This window comes from Sinocyclocheilus rhinocerous, unplaced genomic scaffold (genome assembly GCF_001515625.1).
Source record: "Sinocyclocheilus rhinocerous isolate Xijiao unplaced genomic scaffold, SAMN03320098_v1.1 scaffold148, whole genome shotgun sequence".
In the NCBI taxonomy this organism is placed as follows: Eukaryota; Metazoa; Chordata; class Actinopteri; order Cypriniformes; family Cyprinidae; genus Sinocyclocheilus; species Sinocyclocheilus rhinocerous.
In genome coordinates this window covers 1,092,387-1,115,578 of record NW_015653472.1, presented here as the reverse complement: position 1 = coordinate 1,115,578, position 23,192 = coordinate 1,092,387, and the positions used below count along the sequence as shown (strand labels likewise).

Sequence of the window (23,192 nt, the reverse complement as noted above, 5' to 3'; positions counted from 1 at the left end):
TCAAAACTAGTCAGTTATTATAAAGCTCGTGCCATTTCCCGACACCATGTGACAGGATTAGTTAGAGAATAAAACCAGCCACCAGTTGACACAATGATTCATTTGACTGTATCTACTCAGTAGCTATATGGAGACCGGGGATGGATTGGGCTAGCTGTGACACCGTTAGTTTAACCGATTATAACCGAGCTACAGGGGTGAAATCCTACATTCATACATACCGGTACATACGACTATGCAAATCTATCTATCTATCTATCTATCTATCTATCTATCTATCTATCTATCATCTAGGCATAATAACAGTTTTGTTGCTTTAAATAAAACATTGATAAATGGCACACTTAAACATTAACAAAATGTACTTTAAAATTCTAATTTAGCAGATAAAATTACAGTCCTGGAAAAAGAATAAAATACTGATGACTTATCTTTTTTATCATTTGTAGGTCACTTGACAAAACTTATACACAAAACAACAACACTAAAATATTCTAAAATATACAACACTAAATGTATTATATTATGGAAGCCCATTTCTGCCACATAAGAAGAAAATCATGCTTTGGTAAATCATAATTACGAATTATAATATAAAAAGTCAAGTCAATGTTATTTTCATGTCAGAATTATGATTTTTCATCTCACAGTTTAAACCTTTTACTGTAAGTCGTATGACTTAGTATTTCATACTTTTGACTTTTTACTCTTATATGACTCAGTAGCCTATATCATAATTATGACTGTGTCAAGAGTTATTATCATTAACTAAAACACACACAAAAAAAATAATTAGGCCTATATATAGAGCAAACATTAACTTTAAAATATAAAATAAACATTAACTAAAATAATATAAAAACTTGATTTCAGATAGCCAGGGCAACACTTCTTATTTTCATTTAGATTAAGTTGAAGTATTAAAAACTAAATAAATGAAAACTAAGAATTTCTAAGAATGTGTAAGATTTTATTTGATTACATATGAAATATTATGATGTGATCTTGTGTAAGAGGTTTTTTAGCACCTATTGGCACCTGAAGTCTTATTTTAGCAGTTCCTTCCATGTAATTGTCACCTTTAGTTCATTTCCAGGCATGTTTATTATTACTCTGTTATTTGTAATGCTGCTATTTTTGTTAGGGGATAGAAGATACACAACAGGAATGTTGACTCTGCTTTCATTTCATCAGTTTCCATTTGGGCCTGACCCCATTTGCATTGGGGTGATTTGATGGTGGCAGCTGTAGACACTGCAGCAATGCCATGGCTGCCATGACGTCACTGGCCCTAAGAAACATTAATCTGCTGGGGGACGTGGTTATGCAATTTTCTGAAATGCAGGGCGTTATCGATGGATTTCTCTCTCTAGACAGTGAGTCTGACCAGGTGTTCTCTGTGCAGTGTATAGAGCCAATGCAAACAACATGTCTGTAATTTTATACTAGAGGACAGTGTGTAACTGTTTTCCTACATTTCACCCATATAACGGCCTACTGGTAAACTTCAATAACACTAAAATATTCACAATGTATTATATATTATGGATGCACATTTCTTGCCACATAAGACAGAAATTATGCTTTGGTAAATCACAATTATGAGCTATGACAAAAATTCAAATTCATTATAAATATGTTATGTCATAATTATGATTTTTCATCTCATAATTTCAACGTTTTAAGTCATATGATCCATTATGTTATATTTATGTCATATTTGTTTATATATAATTCATATATTATTGGACTATATATTTAATGAATCAATTTCTCAGCTGATTCATTCAAAAAGACTGAATCATTCAGGAATGAAACAAGTGACGGTGTTCATGAGGGAGTCATTGACTCATTCACTTGATGATTCATTCAAAACCGGGATGCATTTAGTAACAAAATAAGACACAGTGGTTGATTATGATGCGGTTGACTTTGTTTGGAACTATTTTAATTTTTGTGTGAAGGAAATCACTCACTATAGGAAGAGCCAGTGCTGCTGACAAGCTCTGTTCCAAGACGCCCCTTGACCTTATAGCCCGAGGACTCTTCAGTCCAAACTAAAACCCCATGAGGAGGAACAATAGGAGCCACAGATCCCCTGATGAAGCCAGACAGCTGAAGCCTTGTTACATGCAGTAAAAGCCTCTTTATTGCACTGCTGTGTGAGCATGTGTACTGAAACTCTCTGCTCGTCTAGCATGGATAATTTCATATGCTTAGCACTATACAGTGAAATCCAATGGATTTTCCCACTAACCATTGTACCCCGAGTGCCAGAGATCTTTGACAAGATCTGTTTCTCTAACATCTCCAGGCAACCCTGAGCTTGTCATGTCTGATGACATTTTATATCCCCTTAGGAGAATAACTGTTACATAACTGAATAATACACTATCTAACTGTTAGTGACTACCGTAAGCACACCTTATACTATGCTTATTTAGTGTTATTTCAGGGCTTCAATGTTATAGTAAGGTTAGCAAAATAAAGTCTAATAAACTATTAAAATGAGAAACACTACAGAAACATTCCATATATCGTTGACATAAAAGGCTGTGCATTCAGTCAAATTAATTTATCACTTAGTAATATGGCTAATTCTAATATTGGCCCAATGCATTTTCCATGTTATTTATGCATGTTAAGCTGGCCAGTTTTGCTATTCAGCCTTTATCAGGGTAATGATTTTGAAAACTAAAACCCCATGAGGAGGAACAATAGGAGCCACAGATCCCCTGATGAAGCCAGACAGCTGAAGCCTTGTTACATGCAGTAAAAGCCTCTTTATTGCACTGCTGTGTGAGCATGTGTACTGAAACTCTCTGCTCGTCTAGCATGGATAATTTCATATGCTTAGCACTATACAGTGAAATTTTATATATAAAATTTATTCAGGATTTATTCAGGAAGGGTGCAACTTTTATTCAGGAAGGATGCATTAATGGTTAAAAAGTGGCTAAAAATAGACAGTAAAGACATTGTCATCACAGGAACAAGTTTCAATTGAAAATATATTAAAATAGAGAGCAGTTAACAAACAAAAAAATCTTACCAATCCCAAACTTTTGATCTGTAATATAATATAATATATAATATAACACTAGGGAGACTCTGGATTAGATCATTTAGGAACTGGAAGGATTTATTCACAGACATTATCAGGAGTAAATGTTACAGAAAGTCAGGTCAGTTTGTTTCACATTTTATTTTATGGTGGTTGGAACACAAGACACAAGTAATAAAGTTAGTAATGGTAACGTCATGCCTCTCATTCTGTGCACAGCCCATCCGATCTAGTTCAATCAATCAATCAATCAAAACAGTAGTTTACAAATGCCAGACTGAGAATCTTTTTTAAGACATAAATAAGATATTGAAAATAGTATTTGTACAGTAAACAGTATTTTTGTAGAGTCCAGGGCCACTATTAGTGAGGCCTTCTGGAAATTCTCATAAGCATTATTAATATAATTATTAACATTTATGAATTAATTTACATGATGGGAATGAGGCGTATATACTGGCTAAAGTGAGAGCACAGAACAATATGGAAATGAACTTTTGTCACCCATGAACGGTGAATGATTTTAAGGCATTTCTCAGTTTCCATTCACAGAGCAGATTTCCTCACCATGAGCCTCATCCCTTGAGAGCAAAGCTACTGGAGGAGGATGTCAAAAAATAACTCAGATTAATATAAAAGCGATCAAAAATCCAGTCCGCTGGAAAAGTGAAGGTGAGGGCGCTATATTAAAAGGGGTGGATGGTCCATACAGCTCGTGCAGTAACAAAAGGCTCCGGTCTCAGTCGGGAACACTAGACATCCCATGATGGCCGATCAAACCCTAGACACATAAATGATCGATTTTCCCCCGATCCGACTCAGGATATGCCGTGTGTAGACAAGTCAGACTCGCTTCCAGTGTATAATACTAAAACAAAATCTCAGTAACAAATTTACACTTGAAAAATCACAGGGCTGTACATGATGACAATTATGGGCTTGCATGTTCCAGGGTTTGTTAAATTTAAAAAAAATAAAATTACAAAAAATAATCATAAAAAAAAAAAAAAGATATGGTGATACTTCACCCTGAACAGGCATATTTGTAGTGGAATATTGCAAAGCATCTGGTATCAAACTCCTATTTCTCACACTGAAACAGCACCACAGCATTGCATTTGTCTTGGAACAGGTTACAAAAACCATTTTGATTTGACAAACCCATGCATTACTATTTTCACTGGTTACCGTTGAACATGAACAGCTGTTATGGGGGCCACGGTCATAGAATGCAAGGGGTCTACATACATCATCCCTTTTTTATAGCAAGTGCTGGCAGCTTTTTAAAGCGACATTTTCAATTGATATTCGATAAAAAAAAAGAAAAAAGCAGTGAATACATTATTTGTGTTCGATGACGGAACATGCCAAGGATGTCAATGCTGTTTTTGTCCACCTGATGTTTTGAGTCTCTCATCTCTTCTCTTTCTGTGTTACAGTGCCTCCCAATGTTGAGTTTTTGCAACAACCATTTTTTCCCCAACACACACACAACACACAAGAAGTCCAGATTGACAAATAGCAGATATAATATATATATATAACATTTCAATATCTACCAACTTGAATGTTCAAATGTCGAGATTGCAATGTAGTCAGCTACATTTCTGCCCTGAATGGAATGATGAAGATCAAGAAAACCAAGGCAAAATCAACTCAACACTTAAAAAGATGCATGCAACACATGGTCATATAGTATATTTATATATATATATATGTAATTGCTCTTTAGATATGCACAACACAGGAGACGAATGATTGCAACAAAAAATAGCATCTTCAAAATTCACAGTCTCGTGTATTTCATTACTATTTATTACATCTCACAGGTCAATGATCTTTGCATGGGGAAAAAAAACTGGTGAATTTTGAGGAATGCTAAATGTTACGTCAGCTACTATTATTTCAGGATTCATAAGCTCCAAGTTTTGAGCTTTCGCCCTTGTTAGTGGTATCATAAATGAGGAATATCGTACATAGTCTTGCTCAGTGTATTTAACAGTTGCTGTCGTGTCGATAAAGCGGAAAGTCATTTTTTTTAGACCTTTTTAAATGTAGTAATGGACCACAGCAATAGCTCAGAGGAATGTATGGTGACTGCTGGACAGCAAGCTATGGCACCGAGAGAAGGCAATCCAGACGGCACAAACAGCCCCAACCTCATCTGCCACTGTTCAAGTAATGAGCGAGTACATGTTCAGTTGTTTGTCATAGGAACAGGACAGATGTAATACGACTTTTTGCTTGTCTTGTGACACCATGTTCGCTGACTGGTGACATGATTATGGTTGGACGCAATGACGGGAAAAAAAACAAAAAAACAAAAAACAAAATTATAATTAAAACAATGTATTTTTTTCCAATATAAAAGGCAAAGAAAAGTATACAAAAATATAAAAATAATTACAGCAGTAGACATGGTGATGAGAGGAACGTGGTGCCAGACTATTTGGCAGAACAGTGTAATATTTTGGGACTGTTTAAGGCGTCCTCAACCAGATGTAGTTGCACCCCGTCGACTATCATGTCTTTCACACAGCCGACAAAGCCTGTGCTGTAAGCCTTGGGCAACCGGCGAGCTACGGACAGCTCCTCCAGACCACCTGAAGACGAGAGGAATGGACATGATCAGATCAAGTGTACATGATATACTGCACAGCACTTTATATTCACACAATAAACCTGAATAAACCATTCAATTAGTAGTGGACATCACGAAATTGGTATAAACAGCCATCTAATCACTTAAAACACTCAAGAGGTTGTAAGAAATGCATGCCATCACATTGGATATAAGACGATGATACTCTTTTTACTTTTTCAGAAATACATCTCTTCTATGATGAGCATGTTTTTTTTTCATTTCTGAATTATTTAATATTGATATTTTTGGGAGGCATAAAGTAAAAAATGTCAGGGTGATACACCTATCCTGATATCAAAATGGAGCAAAAAGCCTCATTAAAAGAATGAAATTTTAGCAAGAAAAGCTTTAGCAAGTTATATACACACACACACACACACACACACACACATACACACACACACACACACCACATACATATACTGTATATATACACACACACACACATTTTTTTTCTTGTGAATTAATAATTCATGATATTTATAAGTAATGCTTTTAATCTCGATTTTTAAGGATGGGTATACACAACTGCTTTCATCTTTTACTTGTTGGTTACTCCCTATGCAGTTCTAAGAGTCATCAAATGTATATTTTTCTTTAAAATTCTATAAACAGTTTTCAAAACCCCATGAAACCAACATGAACACAAAGTAAACAAAGAACTTTAAAAAAAATGTCTTTTCAACAAGATATTACATATTTTTACAATGACAACAATTTTTTCTTTTTTACCATGGACACTTGTACTGTACAGTATAGGTCACTGACCTATAGTATGACCTGTAGCTTGCCTGCATGACGGGTAATAACTTAGTGTAACCTGAGATATTACCCGCCATGCAGGCAAGCTACAGCACTATATATTATTAAAGGCTGATGAACAGTCTGTGGCTTACCCTGAGTAGAAGACTGTTAAAAACTTAATCACGCCTGAGACACTGAAGGTGTAAGGTGGGGGTGTCAGAATGTAGAAAGATATAGACACAACACTCAGGAACAGGTGAGAAGATCAAACAGTGTTTTTGGGAGGCCAGGCTCTGGGGACGTTCCCTGACAGCTTTCTGAGTAAGAGTTACGCTCGCCTCCCTCGGGGACCTGACACTGTTGAAAATCCAGCTCCGTCTCCTGCTCTTGAGCACGGACGAAAAATGTCTCCCCCTGTTGCAGTTCGCTCACGTTTCACCCAGTTCTCTCTCTTCCTTTCGCCTCCCTGCGTGTTTCCCCTTTAATCGGATTGTATGCTTGCAACGGTAGAATTGACAGGGCTAATTTCAAGTGAATTACATCTGAATAAGTAAATAAATAATGACATTTGAAAGAAGGGATTTTCAGAGGGAGCTCTTGATGTTCGGGCTGTCTGAGGATAATGTATTCTAGCCACCGGGCATCCACAGCACCTGCTCTACTGGCTGGCCTGTGCCGAAACACTTTTCGCAACATTATAAGAGGATTTTGCACCCTTAAAATTGAATAAATCATCCTTTTTAATCTTTATAGGTTTGTCAAAAGAGAAAGAGAAGGCAAACACTGAGACATTAGAGTTTTTAAAACACCCTATAGTAAAGACTCATCCTGGAATTATTAATTAAACATAATTAGGTAATATTGAGTCTTAACATAGACGTTTTTGAGTGATGCTAAGGGGTAACAAGAGATGTAGCTCTTCAAAAGCACTCACTGTGGGGGAAGATCCAATTAGACATTACAAGCTAAGTGTTGGGACTGTTGATATTCGGTGTGTCGGAGCAGGTTTACGTATACGGTTTGTAAATGAGCTACGATTGAGCAAAGCGGCGTAAGAGGGACTTACCCAACCAGAGAGCGCCGTCTGTGTCCAGCTGTGTGGCAGCCAAGGGTGATGACCCCGTGACAGCTGCCTCATTACCAACCTGCAGCGAGCCATCTCTGAGCGCTCTGTGGAGAATAGAGAAGTACAGGAAGATGGTGAGTCACAGCTCAGCATTAACATTGAAAATGTGATTTTCCCTCACATTTCCTGAGGACTGGCCTTCTGGCAAACTTGCAGTTAATATGTACTAAATTAGTGGCAAATGAAATTGTAGTCGTAAGGGAAAACAAAAGAAGATTGCAGCTTTTCACTTGTAGTCATAAACCTGCAGCAAGCTTTGGACAACATGCCACTATTGGGAAATGTCTATAGCAAATTTTTTGGTAAATATAATTGTCTGTCATTACTGGCAAACACCTCTATGGCACACCTGAGGCAAATATAAATGACTGCCACTGCTGGCAAACATTTCTATGGCAAAACTGTGATAAATATAAATGTCCGTCATTCTATGGCAAATTGTGTCATATATAAAACAGGGTTCAATAATAAGGACGGTCAGCTGTACCAAGGTCAGTGTGAGGGAATTTTGGGAAAGTTGACAAAACTTCATTATTTCCTTTTTTTATTATTATGTACTGTATATGCATTTCTATGCCTTGTATAAACGTACCAGCTAAGTAAAATTGTTTATAAATAAGGCTTTGTTGAAATGAAAGAATAATAGACATGGTACTGTAGTGTCAGTAAGAATTGATTGAAAAATTATAAAACAATCAGTATGTTTTGCTGTGTATTATTTCGCAGCATTTTCCAAGCATTTCTGAAATTATGGCAGGTTTCTAATTTCCATTTTTTTTAACCAAAGAAAACTAAATATTTGAATTAAAAATAAATTTATACACTACTATTTTAAAGTTAGGGCGTCAGTAAGATTTTTTTTTTTAAGAAATGAATACTGTTATTCAGCAGATGCATTAAATTGTTCAAAAGTGACAGAAAAGACATTTGTAATATTACTGATTTCTATTTCAAATAAATGGTCTTCTTTGAACATTCTGTTCATGAAGGAATCCTGAAAAATCTATGATAGTGTCTACAAAAATATTAAACAGCAAATGTTTTTAACATTGATAATAATAAGAAATGTTTCTTGAGCACCAAATCAGCATAATAGAATGATTTCTGAAGGATCATGTGACACTGAAGACTGGAGTAATGATGCTGAAAATGCAGCTTTGCCATCAGAGAAATAAATTCATTTTAAAATAGATTAAAACAGAAAAGAGTTATTTAAAATTTTAATAATATTTCACAATTTTACTGTTTTTACTGTATTTTTGATCAAATAAATGAAGCCTTGGCGAGCATAAGAGATGAAAAAACATTAAAAACACTTACCAACCCCAAACTTTTGAATGGTACTGTATATTCTTAAAAATAATTTTATAATAAATATTAAATAATAAATAAAAAGTATACATTTTACATTGGAACATTCAGAATTCTAAACAAATTTTTATAATTTAAAATGAATAATTGTTATTGGGGGCCAGTAAAGTTGTTGGCTGGGCAAGTAGACAAATTTCTAACTGTTGAGCCCTGTAAATGTCTAAAACTACTCTATGTCAAACCTGAGGCAATGATGGAAAAACTCTTGGGGTTTTACCTGCTGGCCTTGATTCGTATCCAGTGGTTGGTGTTGACCCGTACAGAGGAGCGCAGCACAACAGGCTTGGAGCCGAGGTCATAGGTCATCTGCACACGGCCGTCCACAATGGCGAGGGCGATGTAGTCGGAGCGGTCCACTCCCTTCCCGCTCCACAAAATCAGACCGTGAGTAGCCTCAGTCCTGATGCTCAGTTCAAATTTATTCACCAGCAGGGCCTTCTCACTAGATCAAAGAGAGACAGGAAATGCTGTCACAAATCCATTGCCGTTTCAGAGACGCCGTGTAAACCACAGGACGTGCATGAAACCCTTACTTACCTGCTATTTTATCAACAACAGTGATGGAATTTTGAGTGAAAACGTAACTTTGATACAGTCAAAAACCCAGAAAGGGTTTGATAAACTAATGAGCAGACTGAACAGTTGTGGGTCTGTATGAAACTAGGTAAACTAGGCCACGCTGATGGGGGAAGGGCCTTTTGAACACGTGTATGTGTGAGAGGGCTGGTGACACACTTTAGGTTATCTCCAAGTTAACACTTCCTAATTTGCCTTCAAGCTCTAGATTTTCTCTTCCTGCGCAGGGAGCGCTAAAGAAGGAAGCCCATATCAGCTGCCGTCTGATGTGTGTTTTGATCTGGTTCCCTGGATGCAGCACTCCCTTGTAAGGCATAGAGGAGGTGACATCTGCCCGTCCTCGGGGAGGACGGTGTCATTGTTCAGGTCAACGGGGAGCCGATTTAATCCAACACACCTCGCGTTCTGCCCCATTGCAAGTACCCACAGATACGCCACAGAAAAAAAGCAGCTATTTTTACAACAATTCCTTTGTTCTCAGTGGTGTACCTGCAGTTGTGGCATCAAGACAGCCATTATTTGAGAAAGCGAGATCGCATTTGTGATACAGAATAGCAAGTGTGTGGGGGCTTGTTTGCTAAATCAGGTAACATGTAAACAGGAGAAAGACAAGTGACAACACGAATAAAGACACAGACAAGACAAAGACAAAACGGAGAGGAACAAGACAACGGACACGATACACAGAAGAAAAGAAAGCAGATGGCGACTGCGCTCGCATCTTCACGCCACATTGCAGCAAATAGAAACACTTTCTCCATGGGTGTGCAAACTGTGATATCACTGATGGTGTTTATTTGTGAGTTTGTTGGGTGAATAAATAAACCGCAGGTGCATTTTTTTATTCGAGAATTTAACCTAGGAGGAGTCCAGTCGAAAATACGTGTTGTCTTGAGGAACGAATAATCTGAAGGCAGGCGTAAGATCAGACGCTCTGCCCGACTGACAAGTCACATTTCAAATCATAATATTAGCAGCTCTACTTACGACTTGAGAATTGGAAATAACATATCTTCATTTGTTTGATTAAATTTTCATTACGCTAATGCTGTTGATGAGCCTGTGACGGCGTAAAGCTGAATAATTATTTGCTGTAATTGAATTCTTTCCCGGTGAGACACATGTAATGTGCTGACTGGACTCTTTCCACAGGCCTTCCCTTCGCACGGCCCCAGGCCAGAGCTTCGGCATCAGGGCAGCTAACTGTGATTATACACCACTCTGCTGAGCTCATTATTGCTCATGTCCCATTAGGATCTCAAGCATCTAGAACATTCTAAAGGGAATGTTCTAGATGCTTGAGATCCTAATGGGACATGAGCAACAAAACTGCTTTGAGTATTTTGCTTTTAAAAAATCTTGGAAGCAGCAGCTTGTGTAGTAGGGTGGTGCATCATTTTTTCATAATTGAAGCGATCAGACTTAAAGAGTGGTTTATGCCGTCCACCTATAGGGGGCAGTGGCTCACATGGGAATAGTCATTACATGTCTCTAACATTTTAGCAGGTCCACAAAGAATCTGCAGTCACAGAACTCAAGCTAGATGCTTTTTTTTTTTTTTGCATTAGTACCTTTGTTCTGCTTAATACGTGTCACCATATGTACTCCACATATTCTATCTAGGCTTGTGTAGTAGACAAATAAACATGTTTGAGACATCATATGAATGATTTCAGAGTGCAAGCTGCGACGTGCTACCTGACAAAAGCCCTGGCCTTTAGCCTCTGCAGGGTGGCTGAGTGTGGGAGGACGGCATGCCATTGGAAACAGTTCAGGCAGAGGGGACTCACCTCTGGTCAGATGGGTTCTCCAGTGACTCAGGGCTTAGAGGAGCAAGGGAAGAAATGATAGGCATGCAATAAGTGCAAAAGGGCGGAGGGGAAGAACAGGGATCACATAACATACAGATAAGAAGACCTGTGCCAAGGAGCTGGAGTGACTTCACTCAATTATTCTAGTCTTTCAGCTGTAATGCCAGCATAAACAGAGAAATAACATGGGAAGACTGTATCGGTGGTACTAGTGGCACTGCCATGCTGTTTTATTGTTCTGCGCTGTCACATGGTTGAATTACTGCAATTTATCAACGATTCCATCATTCTCAACCAGTCAAGAGAGCAAGAACGCAAGAGAAAGAGCAACTAAGTGAGTATATGTTTGAAAGACTGGTCGTTTTCGATCAAATTCCAAAACCTAGTGAGCTGCCTGTGGAGCCAGCATTTTAAGGCATCATAGGTCCACTAAACTTAATTACTCGGCTTGCTACCCTTGTGAAAATTAACCATGGTTTTATGTTATGCTAGTAGTGTGCTGTTAGCTTAGCAACATGCTAACATCAAACTCTACTGAAATCAATTGTGAGTCAAGTTTCTGTTTATGTGGCATGCTTTTCTGCTTATGTAAAGCATTTCAAACTAGTCACTTAAGGGTTCAATGAGAGTTATTATGCTTCCTAAGAAGGCAGCAAGATAGCTCACTAGGTTTTGGATAAGCTAAATACAAGATAATTATTTTTGTCAAAAGGCCAATTATATAAAAAAACACATTTAGGAACAGGACACTTAAATGGTAAAAATGGGTAAATTGATCAAGGCTGCTGAGCTAAAGAGAGAGAATAAAGACAGATGAAGAGCACAGTAAATACTAACAGAAATATGACTCTACTCCCACAGATGCGGCGCCACTATGCCGGCGTCCTCTGAGGAATTCATTGACTTTAAGGGCTCTGTTCAAAACCAGATCAAGCTAAATTGATGACACTCATTTTGAAGGGCTGGTCAGCTTTCTTGGTTGAGATTAATTTTAATCTGACACTTCATTTGTACAGGAAGGGACATGCATTAAACCCCAAGAATAGTGAAAGTCAATGAAGAGGGCCTTGTCCCTAACCGTTATTGATGCCAGCGGTGGCTCGCTTTCTCTACTGGACGGAGCCTCTTTAATTACGTCCGGTTTTGAGAGACAAATCCTTGATTAAAGTGCCACTTTTGCTTTCATCCTTGGGCACAATTATTAGAAATCACTGGGAGCGATTTGACAAACAAAATGACGTGGCTTAAAAGCCTGGCAGGAACTTTTCATGAGCATAATACATAACATAATTCCATTTAATCAAGCTGCCAGCTTTTTAAGGGCTCAGTGCAGCCACTTAGACACTTAATTACAGTCAGAAGGAAACAAATAATTTAAAATAAGAATCACTAAAAGGAACACTATAACAGATTGAACATTTCCCTAATGGGGTGGCAAAATGCCATTTAAACCCAGCTGTAAATACCAACTAAATATTGATACATATCGTGCTTCAAAAAGTTAAATAATACTTGCAGTTAAAAGGGGCTTCATTGTTTTTTAACATAAGAATAAACACAGACGTATTTCCAAAGTCGGTTCAGGTATTTCCATGCATGGAAATCTATCAGAGTATCACAATGCTCATCATCATTCATGCCAAACATGCATTTCTGAAACTGGTTTCTGATGAAAATGCAGCTTTCCTGGAAAAATATATATTTATGTATAATAGATGAGCCCTGTATTTTTCTTTTTGAATGTGATGTAAATGGCAACACAAGGAAAAAAAAGAAAGCCTTATGTTGGGTTAAGTCAATGGTTTGTCTTTGAAAAGGTTAGTTTCACTTAATCAAATCCACCCCAGAATGTCTCCGGGTTACTTACTCTGGGATCTCATTGGTCACTTGGCTTGAGAGCAGAAGGAAGACAACAGAGTACACTCACATGAGACAGACAGACAAGAGCAAAGACAACAAAAGCTGTGTACAGAGACAGACAGGTTGACACAAACACACAATACACATAAAACAGAGAAGAGTGACGCTGTGCGTCCTACATTAAGATCCACCATGTTTCAGAGTGCTAGTTTGTCAAATAAGTAGTATGAGGTGCATTTCTCAGTTGTATGGTCAGTGAAAAGCAGCAATGATACTAACATTTTTCTAATGTCAAATCTGATGTCAATCAGTTCATCTAGTTATAAAACGATTCCCTGACTTACATGTAGGACTGGAAGGACCAATTCATTTTATATGGATTTAGAGCTAATGTAGTCAAATATTTAGCTAAGTTCTGCTGTTCATCATATTTTTGAATCAGGATGTTTAAATTACAGTATTTTAATTAAAATTTAAATAAGGTTATCCTAACTGAGATCCTTTGTGCCAGAAAAACTGTCATATCTGGCCTTTATAAATAGATTCACTGTAGTTAACAACTTTTAGTAATCTTCAGTGTAGATATCTACACTTTCAATAGGGTATTTTCACTGTAATTTAACTAATTTAAAATATGAGTAGCTTTGAAAGCTAAATTTTTAAAGTAGCTTCCCCAACACTGGTGGAGACATTGCAATATAATATATAACACTTGTGACGGGTTTAAAAATGCAGTCCTTTCTACTAGAAACCGAGAAAACACTTGACGTAATTGGTTCTTGCTGGACCGCTGACACATCAGACCATCCAAAGGAAGAGAAATCATCTGATAAGTGAAGAAGGAAGCAATTATCAAGACATGACCATCCATGGTACTTTAGGATATGTGTGGTAGTGGAGACGTGTGGTTTTGAGATCCCACTGATGGTGGAGGAAGGTTCATTACAGCGCATAAGTGTGGTACGTCGTAGTGGAGTCATGAGACTCCTTCGGGTGCTACGCTAATTAGAACCAGGCAGGGTTCATGGAAAACCAAAGAGACAGGCCAGTGGAAGTGGTAATTGATGAGATCAAACCATTAGCTAAAACGAGGAAGCACGTTGGACCTTAAATGGGGCCGGAGTAATCTAGCTTGTCATCACCCCTCATTGACTGCTAATATAGAGATGGGATGGGATGCTCAGGGCGGATCGTGATCATTGGGGAGGCCATTGACATTACCTCTTGGTGACTCCGTTGTGATATTCGATGAATGTATGACCATCAAATGCAATGGCCTCGGTGTCCCCAGCAGATTTCTCGAATATTGCTGGAAGGGAGGAAAGAAGACGGAGTGAAATTACACTAATCGATATGAGACACAGCACAGTTTAATTAAAACAAAGAAGGAAAGCGTGATATATTTCAGGCTTCATGCTTTTGTGGGTTAATTAAGGTTAAAGATACAACAGTAGGACCCAGCAAGGTTAATGAGGTGAGCAAAAGTTCTTGGGTTTCTTGCAACTGTTCCAATGTGTGTTTGTGATAAGCATACAAATCGAACAAGGACGATGGCTGGTATTATTTGTGAAAGTTTGGAGGTGTGGATTTAGCTAAATCTACATATGGAGCATATGAGTGGCTAAAACTGCCATGAGCATTTTCTTTAAAGTAAGTTGCGTGTTGATGTATTCAAAAGACGTATGCAAATCTTGCCTTAAAGGAGTGTGAGGGAGTTGGAGGAGAGGCTGTACTGGGTAATACGATTTTGCATTAAAAATAGTGATGAAATAAGGCACTTACCATCCTGGCAGTGCTGTCCAGCGAATCCATGGAGGCAGACGCACTCGTAGCTGTCCAACAGGGGGTTGCAGCGGCCTCCGTTCTCACAAACATCTTTGGAGCAGGGGTGGTAGGGATACATGGACACATCACTGGAGTGAAGTGCGTTATCAGCTTTCAGGATTGGAATTCCCATCAGAGTAATCTATGAAGATAGATGTTTAAAACCAAAATTATTTTCAAAAACAGTTGAAACTATTTTCTGATGTCAAAACAATTTCCTTTTTTAATGCATGTTCCTGGTCTTACTGAGGAGGATTCATTAGTATGTGTAATTTTAAAGTAGAAAACATTAAAAAAGTGTGTTCTCTTTGTAATTTTGTGTCCAAATATACTAAGTTGTGCTTCTTCTGAAACAACTTTGCTTTTCTGATGTCATTAAGGCCGTACAGGCCATTGGACAATGTTAACCAATAGCCAAACAGCTATTTAGGGGGTGTTTTAGCAAATCACATTTAGATCTGGCTTCATTCTTGTAAGTAACATCAATTTTTTACTATCCATTTAATTCCCAGTGGGCAAATTCAGATTTATTCTCACTGAATATCCTGTTTCACTCTAAACATACATCAACTGATGGAAGTAAAATGGGATGCAAATGGGAATTCATGACTTTAATGCATCTGTAATAGCTCTCACCTTCTGAATGGCCCCTTTGAAGCCATCTTTAATTGCAGCAGCTCTGGCTACTTTGCGGAAATCTGGGGCTCCGCCCACAAAGAGCGACTCCTTCAGATTAAGATCTGTGTGCTGATTCTGGAGAGTACCAAAATGAGTGTGAGAAACCACATGAACTGTTCCTCGTCCTCTATTCACTCTTCAAACTTAATAAAAGTCACATCCTTTAATGCAAATAAAATGGCTATACATTTTTATGGGTCATCTAGTAGAGCAACTGCAGTAAAATCAGTAGAAGAGTGGATGTTTACTGTACATCAGCAGGCTTATTGATTCAACTTTTACACCTAATCCTTATCCACATCAGTGTAAGTGTTGTATTACAAAACCATAATTGATTTAAGCTCAGTTCCCTGAATGGTAAATTACTCTGAATCTAACAAATTAGACAGGAGGAAAAGAGGTAGAAAAAAAGTGAGAGAGAAAATTGAAGCGATTGAAATGAGGACGATTGATATGGATGGTTTTTTAATGAAAGAGAGTAATGGATGCCTGATTGCTCCTCGGACCTTTAAAATCTTGAGTTGTAAACTCTAATTGGTGTATAGCTTACAATGCAGATGACCATGAAATGAGCGTTTCTCCAACCTGTGTGAAAATCGCTTTAGTTACAGTGGGATTTTTCTGCATGAGGCTCTACTTGAAAAGAATTAAAAATCTTTATTTTATGTAGGCCAATAATTGCCTTGGGGGAAAGGCAAGTTAATTGCCAGGGAAAAAAAGATGGGACATCAACAGCAATGCCAATTTCTGACGTGTGGTCCAGCTCTCATTCCAGAGATATAAAAAGAAGAATAGCTAAGTACGGATACAGGCGAAGGCTTGAAAAGCTCTGGCTACGGACCTGGAGGCCAGTCCAAGCATGCGGTTGGGCCAAGACAGAATAGCCAGGAATGTTTTCACCCAGCTGCTGTTTCATGTGGTCAGAGACGTGTGCAATGAGAAGTCTTGACACAAAGCTGCAATGCACCGACAGCCACAGGCTGGGAGAGACATTTTCACTCTCCCGTTCCCTGCCATCACGAGCTGAGACTGAGATTGAGCAGTATATATAATAAAATATTCAAATAGTAATAGAATAGAGTTATTTTAAATTATAATAATATTTTACAACATTACTGTTTTTACTGCATTTTTTGATCAAATAAATGCATTGGTGAAAACATAAGAGACTTATCCCAAAAGTTTAAAAAGTTTTGGGTTCAAAAGTTACACATCTGAACATCTGAAATCCCTCGGATTCTAAAAAGAAACTCTACCACTAGACTATCATGTCTCGCACTTATTTATAGAATGCCTTTCTCTTTGGCCATGTCTTATGTTGTCTAGGGCAGGAAGTGAGCCAAGACTGTCATTGGTACCACCTCAAACAAACAAACAACAACAAAAAAAAGTAAGACACCCTTGAAGGGTCCAAAAACAAATGTGGCAAAAGAACAACTCCTAGCTCTGTACCACGCGCTCTTCCTCTCACATCTCTTTCTTCTCGTGATAACACTCCCTTTCTCTCCCACGCCAGCAGCATTGCTTTCGCAGTCTACATCCACAGTGAGGCGGAAGAATAGCTAAGTACGGATACAGGCGAAGGCTTGAAAAGCTCTGGCTACGGACCTGGAGGCCAGTCCAAGCATGCGGTTGGGCCAAGACAGAATAGCCAGGAATGTTTTCACCCAGCTGCTGTTTCATGTGGTCAGAGACGTGTGCAATGAGAAGTCTTGACACAAAGCTGCAATGCACCGACAGCCACAGGCTGGGAGAGATATTTTCACTCTCTCGTTCTCTGCCAACACGAGCTGAGACTGAGATTGAGCAGGTGAAGTGAATAGCTAACTGTCAGTGTTATTTAGATAGTTTCCCCAAGGGTCCTAGAAGCATCATGCCCACTCAAACTGGCACGTTGCCCCCTCCGATTTCAAAGCCAAGAATTTGTATGCAATTTCCAAGAAAAATGAATATCTTCATTTTGTAGGCAACAAAAAATAAAAAATAAAATAAATAAAAATCATTGGTAGAAATGCGGACAGTTCAACTGAGCTGCACCTTGTGCAGATCATTTGCTTTAAACTGAAAATTATATTATTTTTAAAATGTCAAAGTTGATCACAATGTAAATCATCACTAGCTGTCGGGTTCAGAATGCAATAAATAAATAAATAAAAACCCAATAGTATTATACATTAATAAAAAATATTAAAATGTTAGTGACAGTAAAGACATTTATAATGTTACATGGCCCTCCCACGCGAGACTAATGAAGACATTTCATTGTTGTTGGAAGGGTGATGAAACAATGGTGGTCAAATGATAACTCTCTCCTTCGTCGCCCCCATACCAGCTGGTCTGAGGTGAAAGCCAAATCTCTCTCTGCCTCGCTCCTTTCAGCATATGGAATGGTTTGAAGAGAAGAAAAAAAAAACCCTCCCCTTCGTTTCGTTTGATTCTCTACCAGATCTTGACTAATGAACAATGAGGCTGAAATGGACAGTTGCTTTTGGTGGGAATGAGGATGTTGATTCGAGAAAGCAATTTCAGACTTCAGTCATTACCTTGCGTGATTTCTTATATCCAGACAGCACACAAAAAGAGCACAGGGGAAGGAAGAAAAAAAATGTTACCAGTGTAGAAAACACAGAGGATGTCAGTACACACAGAACAGAACCCATGCAGTAAACTGTAAGCCTAAGGAATAAAATATTCACAGGCGTAGCTCAAGCAAGACACTTAGCATGCAGGTCGCAAGCAAATAAATATATGTGTGTACAGTGCCTCAGAAACAAATGTTCAGAGTAAATCAGAAATGGCATTAAAGTTGCGCTATGTTTTACACTACTGCACCCGCATTATTTATATTTGCGTTATGATATGGCAGTGTAGTTAGAGTCTGTTCAGTGGAACAGCTGAGGCCATCAAAGCATTTCTCTCTGGGTTTCGCTGCAGACGGCCCCTTTGGAACAAGACCCTTCTGGTTTCTTCACATTTTCTCCTCTCTCATTCTCTCACGCTCTCGCTTTAATAAGATTTGCCTGCCTCTACTGCTGAAATGAAACACAATTATCATACGTAGGAAGGTTTAATGACAAAAAAAGGCACACTTAAGTGCCTACGCGTAAGACTACATCAAGCTAATCACAAATTACACTATTTAGAATAACTGGAGGATGAGAGAGTTTCGAGATTATTACACGGCCTCGATTTGTGTATGAGAGCAGTCCGATTGTTCTGCTTTCGTACTACGGGTTTGACACGAGCTCAGGCAGAGGCTGCTGGGATTGATCTGAGTGGGTGTGAATCCATAGCACAACAGACAGAGTCATTTCCACATGGCAATTAAAAGCAAATGGAGGGCACAGACAAAAGACCACAAGTACGAGGCATAAAAGTGGAAAGTTTCGAAAGCTTCCCACACATGCACCCCAGACCCTGCGTAAAAAGCAGCAAACTAAACTTTAAAGAATGCAAACAAAGCATGACTTTCTGGTCAATCATGGTAATATCATGGTTTCTTTGGTTTCTTTGAAATGTACCATAATGATACCATAGTATTATCTGAAATGTCAATATCATGGCATGTGAATATGGTAATCATTCAATACCATGTTGTATAGTGGGGTCTAAAAGTTTTTTTTTTTTTTTGAAAATGCTTGTATTTTACAATCTTAATTTAATATTTTTTTTTAATCACAGCTGACACTGGCAGCCAAACAATTTGAGTAAAAAGTTTAGTCAAAACGTCAAATTTTAGAAAAGTTTCGAAAGCTTCCCACACATGCACCCCAGACCCTGCGTAAAAAGCAGCAAACTAAACTTTAAAGAATGCAAACAAAGCATGACTTTCTGGTCAATCATGGTAATATCATGGTTTCTTTGGTTTCTTTGAAATGTACCATAATGATACCATAGTATTATCTGAAATGTCAATATCATGGCATGTGAATATGGTAATCATTCAATACCATGTTGTATAGTGGGGTCTAAAAGTTTTTTTTTTTTTTTGAAAATGCTTGTATTTTACAATCTTAATTTAATATATTTTTTTAATCACAGCTGACACTGGCAGCCAAACAATTTGAGTAAAAAGTTTAGTCAAAACGTCAAATTTTAGAATAACTCTCTCTTTTGCTTTAATGACAGCAGCACTGGAGCTGTATGAACTCCACAAGTTTGTGTAAAAACTGATGAGCAAGTTCTTCATGATGATTCAAAGAGAATCTTGAGCTTCAACGGAAGAACATCTGACTGTCTGGACAGAGTCACATTATCAGTGTCACATATTATTTGATTAGTGACATTAAAACAGTGCTCAATCTGAAATATTTCTTTATTTTCAGTCAAAATTTCCAAAATCCCCAAAAACTATTTGTGCTTTTGGACTCCACTGTATATCAAAGTACCACCGCAGTACTTTTGGGCAAGGGACGGAACAGCTAGTTTGACTTGTTCTTGTAAAGAAATGTGATGTTTGTGGCCTTTATAGGGCAGCATAAGCATAAGAGGGTTCTCATACCGGCGCCTCTCCTCTGACGGGGTCTTTGCCGTTAATGCTGATCTCTCCTTTTCTGCTGGCCCTCTCCAGATTCACTGTGTTCCATTCGTTCAGCTTGATTTTTTCTTTACTCCTGTTGCGCACACACGCAAAAAGATGGGAAAAATGTTTATTTGCCCCTCCTAATAGCAATATGAAAATAAACCCAAAAGCTACAGTTAGATAATTGAAAGAGTAACTGAACACAACACAGCGGAGTTATTTGAATTGAACTGCATTTGAATATAACTATAGAGAGTGCTGTTTACCTAATGACAGCTGGCCCTTTGCCTAGATCATATCGAAACTCTAGGATACCATCATTCAAGGAGAGAGAGATGAAATCTCCTTTGCCGTCTGTCTTTTGACCGTTGTAGAAGATCATGCCTTTGGAGTCATTGGCCAACAGAACCACAGTCATGCTGAACTTTTGCCTATGAACGAATAAGTATAGTTCAATTAGATACATAAAAGAGGTTTTCTTCCTTGATACAGGCAACAGTAATGTGAGAAACAATGTTTGCATTTAGCTAGCAAATATGCATCAACATTTGTGGAAACAGATGGACTAATTACTGAGTTAACAGCTCAAACAACTGAATATAATTTCTCAATCCAACATGTCCGAAATCTAAATGAACTTGAAATGACTTGAAACGTGAAATAATCTGAGTGAGATGAAGCCTAATTAAACAAGTGGTGTTTACCAAGTATTTTTTGAATAATGGTCTGAGAAAAAGGCATCATTAATAAGATATTTGGTCTGAAAAGAAGGTTATATATTTAGTAACTGTTAAAAATATTAACAACAATACAGAAAAACGTTAGCAGTAACCAATACACAAAAATGTTTATTTATTGTATGATTATCATCATCATCATTATTATTGTATTATTAATATACAACACAATACTGTATTATTAATATACAAGGCACTTTCATATCAAATATAATTATTATTCTTAATAAAAACATTGAATTTAACTAACATGAATGAGCTAAATAAAACAAATGCAGAGAGAGGACTTAGAGGTCTCATTTCAGAAGACCACTACTAATATAACACGACTATGTGCATCATTATAATAAATGCAAAAAACAATAGCCAATATGTAATGTAATACCTCAGATCCTGGCCGTAGAGATGAAGGCCCTTGAGCTCCAGGAAAGAGTCTCCAGTAAAGTAAGGAATGAAAGCGCCTCCCTTGTCTGACACTGGAAAATATGAAAAAAAGTCTATTAGATAACAATGTGTTTGAGATGTTCCGCCAGTTATGAGACCAGACAGTGACACTGTATATAGCTTACACGATCACACATACACTCACACCCATCAGCACATAGCACTGCCACTCAGCCCAGCATGCATCCTGTAGTAATTACACAGGATGAGCGCATACTCAGTCTGGGATGGTAGACTGAGATTAAAAAGCTAATTAGCTATTGTTTAACACAGCGGCAGCTTCGCTACTGTACAAGAAGACACAACACTTGCAGACACCACAAGGAAGTGAGAAGTCAAAATGGAAAGTGACAAAGGAGAGGCCTCTATTTCTGCACTGCAGAAATAGCAGCTTAGGAATTGGCAACATTCAATAGCACAGGACAGGCCTGTTGTTTGGTAAATTACTGACAACTGAACAATCCTTCTTTTACATAGTTATTTTGAAATATTCCATTAAACTACAACATTTTTATATAAAACATTCCACTTTCACAAAACTAGTAGAAAAGAAAGTATGAAGTATGACCCTTTTGTAAAGCACAAACATATTGTAAATTAGCATTAGAATTATGCATTGCTTAGCAAACTAGCATTTTTTTCTTACTGAATATATTATTATTATTATTATTAGAATATATATTTTTTACTCTGAAATACACCACATTACGAAAGCAATCGTTTTTTTTTAAACAATTCACTGACTATACAAATCTTAATTTCCAAATGGCAGCTAATGGATAAATCATGTACCTGTATTACTTTTTATTTATTCTTTAATTATTCTTTAGGCCAGCAGTGCTTCAGTGACAATTGTAACTCCTAAGAGTCAAGTGTTTCCTGACTAGACCGTTATGTAACGTAAATTTCCTTCTTTCAGCATGCTGCATGTATTTTACCTTCTAACCTCGCCCAGAAGGGAGCGCTCTCCTGTTACTGACTTAGTCATTTCAGAAAAGCCAAACAGTGCTGGACAGTCTCTTATCTGAGAGAGCCACTCTCCCTGGACACTTTGCCCGACTGACTCCCCATTAATCATGATGTGCAGCTGACTGATAGAATTACTCATCTCATTGATTCAAGCGATAAAAAAAAAACACTCCGTCTGATGGATGTGCTCAACTCATTGATTCTGGTTCACCTCAATTTATTTTAATCACTCGCTAATGGAGACTTTCTTAGACGAAAAGGTGACTCTCTGGCCCCTCTCATTTGATAGTTCTGGGTTGAACAGGTGCTTGAATGTGTGTGCAATGACATAGGCCTACTGCAAGCCTGGGGTACCTTGTGAATGATGAAACTGGCCCGCCCGCTATTAGTGATATCATATTGTTAATAAAAATACTGAAATAGTATCGCTGATACAGACAGGCAGCAATGATAGTCATGAAAATTAAGTTTTTCAAGTTTTTAACAGTCAGTAAAGACTTGATGGTGATGTAAATGAGTTTGAAGCTCTACAATGTGTGACAATCGGGTTCCAAAAGTAAAAGTTCATTTCATTTTCGCTAGGGCTGCACGATATATCGAAATTATCAAAATATAGCAAATGTAAATATCGCAAGATACATATCGCAAGGGCGTGCGATATCTGAATCATTTTAATAATAGTCTACTTAAATCAAAACGTTGCAAAAGGTCAACGTTTTAGTTCGACGCATATAGCAGAGAATTGCTTGACGTTAAAAAGAGTTAAGTGCAATAAGTTGCAGAAAACAACTCTTTGCCGTCTCGTCTTGACTCACACATGAC

General features: G+C 37.8%; 1 protein-coding gene across 1 annotated transcript in view; it reads right to left on the bottom strand.

Annotated features, from left to right (window-relative positions):
- Window positions 1-3,186: 3,186 nt before the first annotated feature.
- LOC107716114 (agrin-like) overlaps window positions 3,187-23,192 on the bottom strand; it is a 296,454-nt gene continuing 276,448 nt past the window's right edge. Inside the window, 9 exon segments of the mRNA XM_016522443.1 lie at window positions 3,187-5,667; window positions 7,519-7,622; window positions 9,167-9,391; window positions 14,418-14,505; window positions 14,979-15,162; window positions 15,657-15,773; window positions 20,200-20,311; window positions 20,487-20,651; window positions 21,343-21,433. Coding sequence (XP_016377929.1) covers window positions 5,510-5,667; window positions 7,519-7,622; window positions 9,167-9,391; window positions 14,418-14,505; window positions 14,979-15,162; window positions 15,657-15,773; window positions 20,200-20,311; window positions 20,487-20,651; window positions 21,343-21,433 — 1,244 coding nt within the window. The 3' untranslated portion in view covers window positions 3,187-5,509.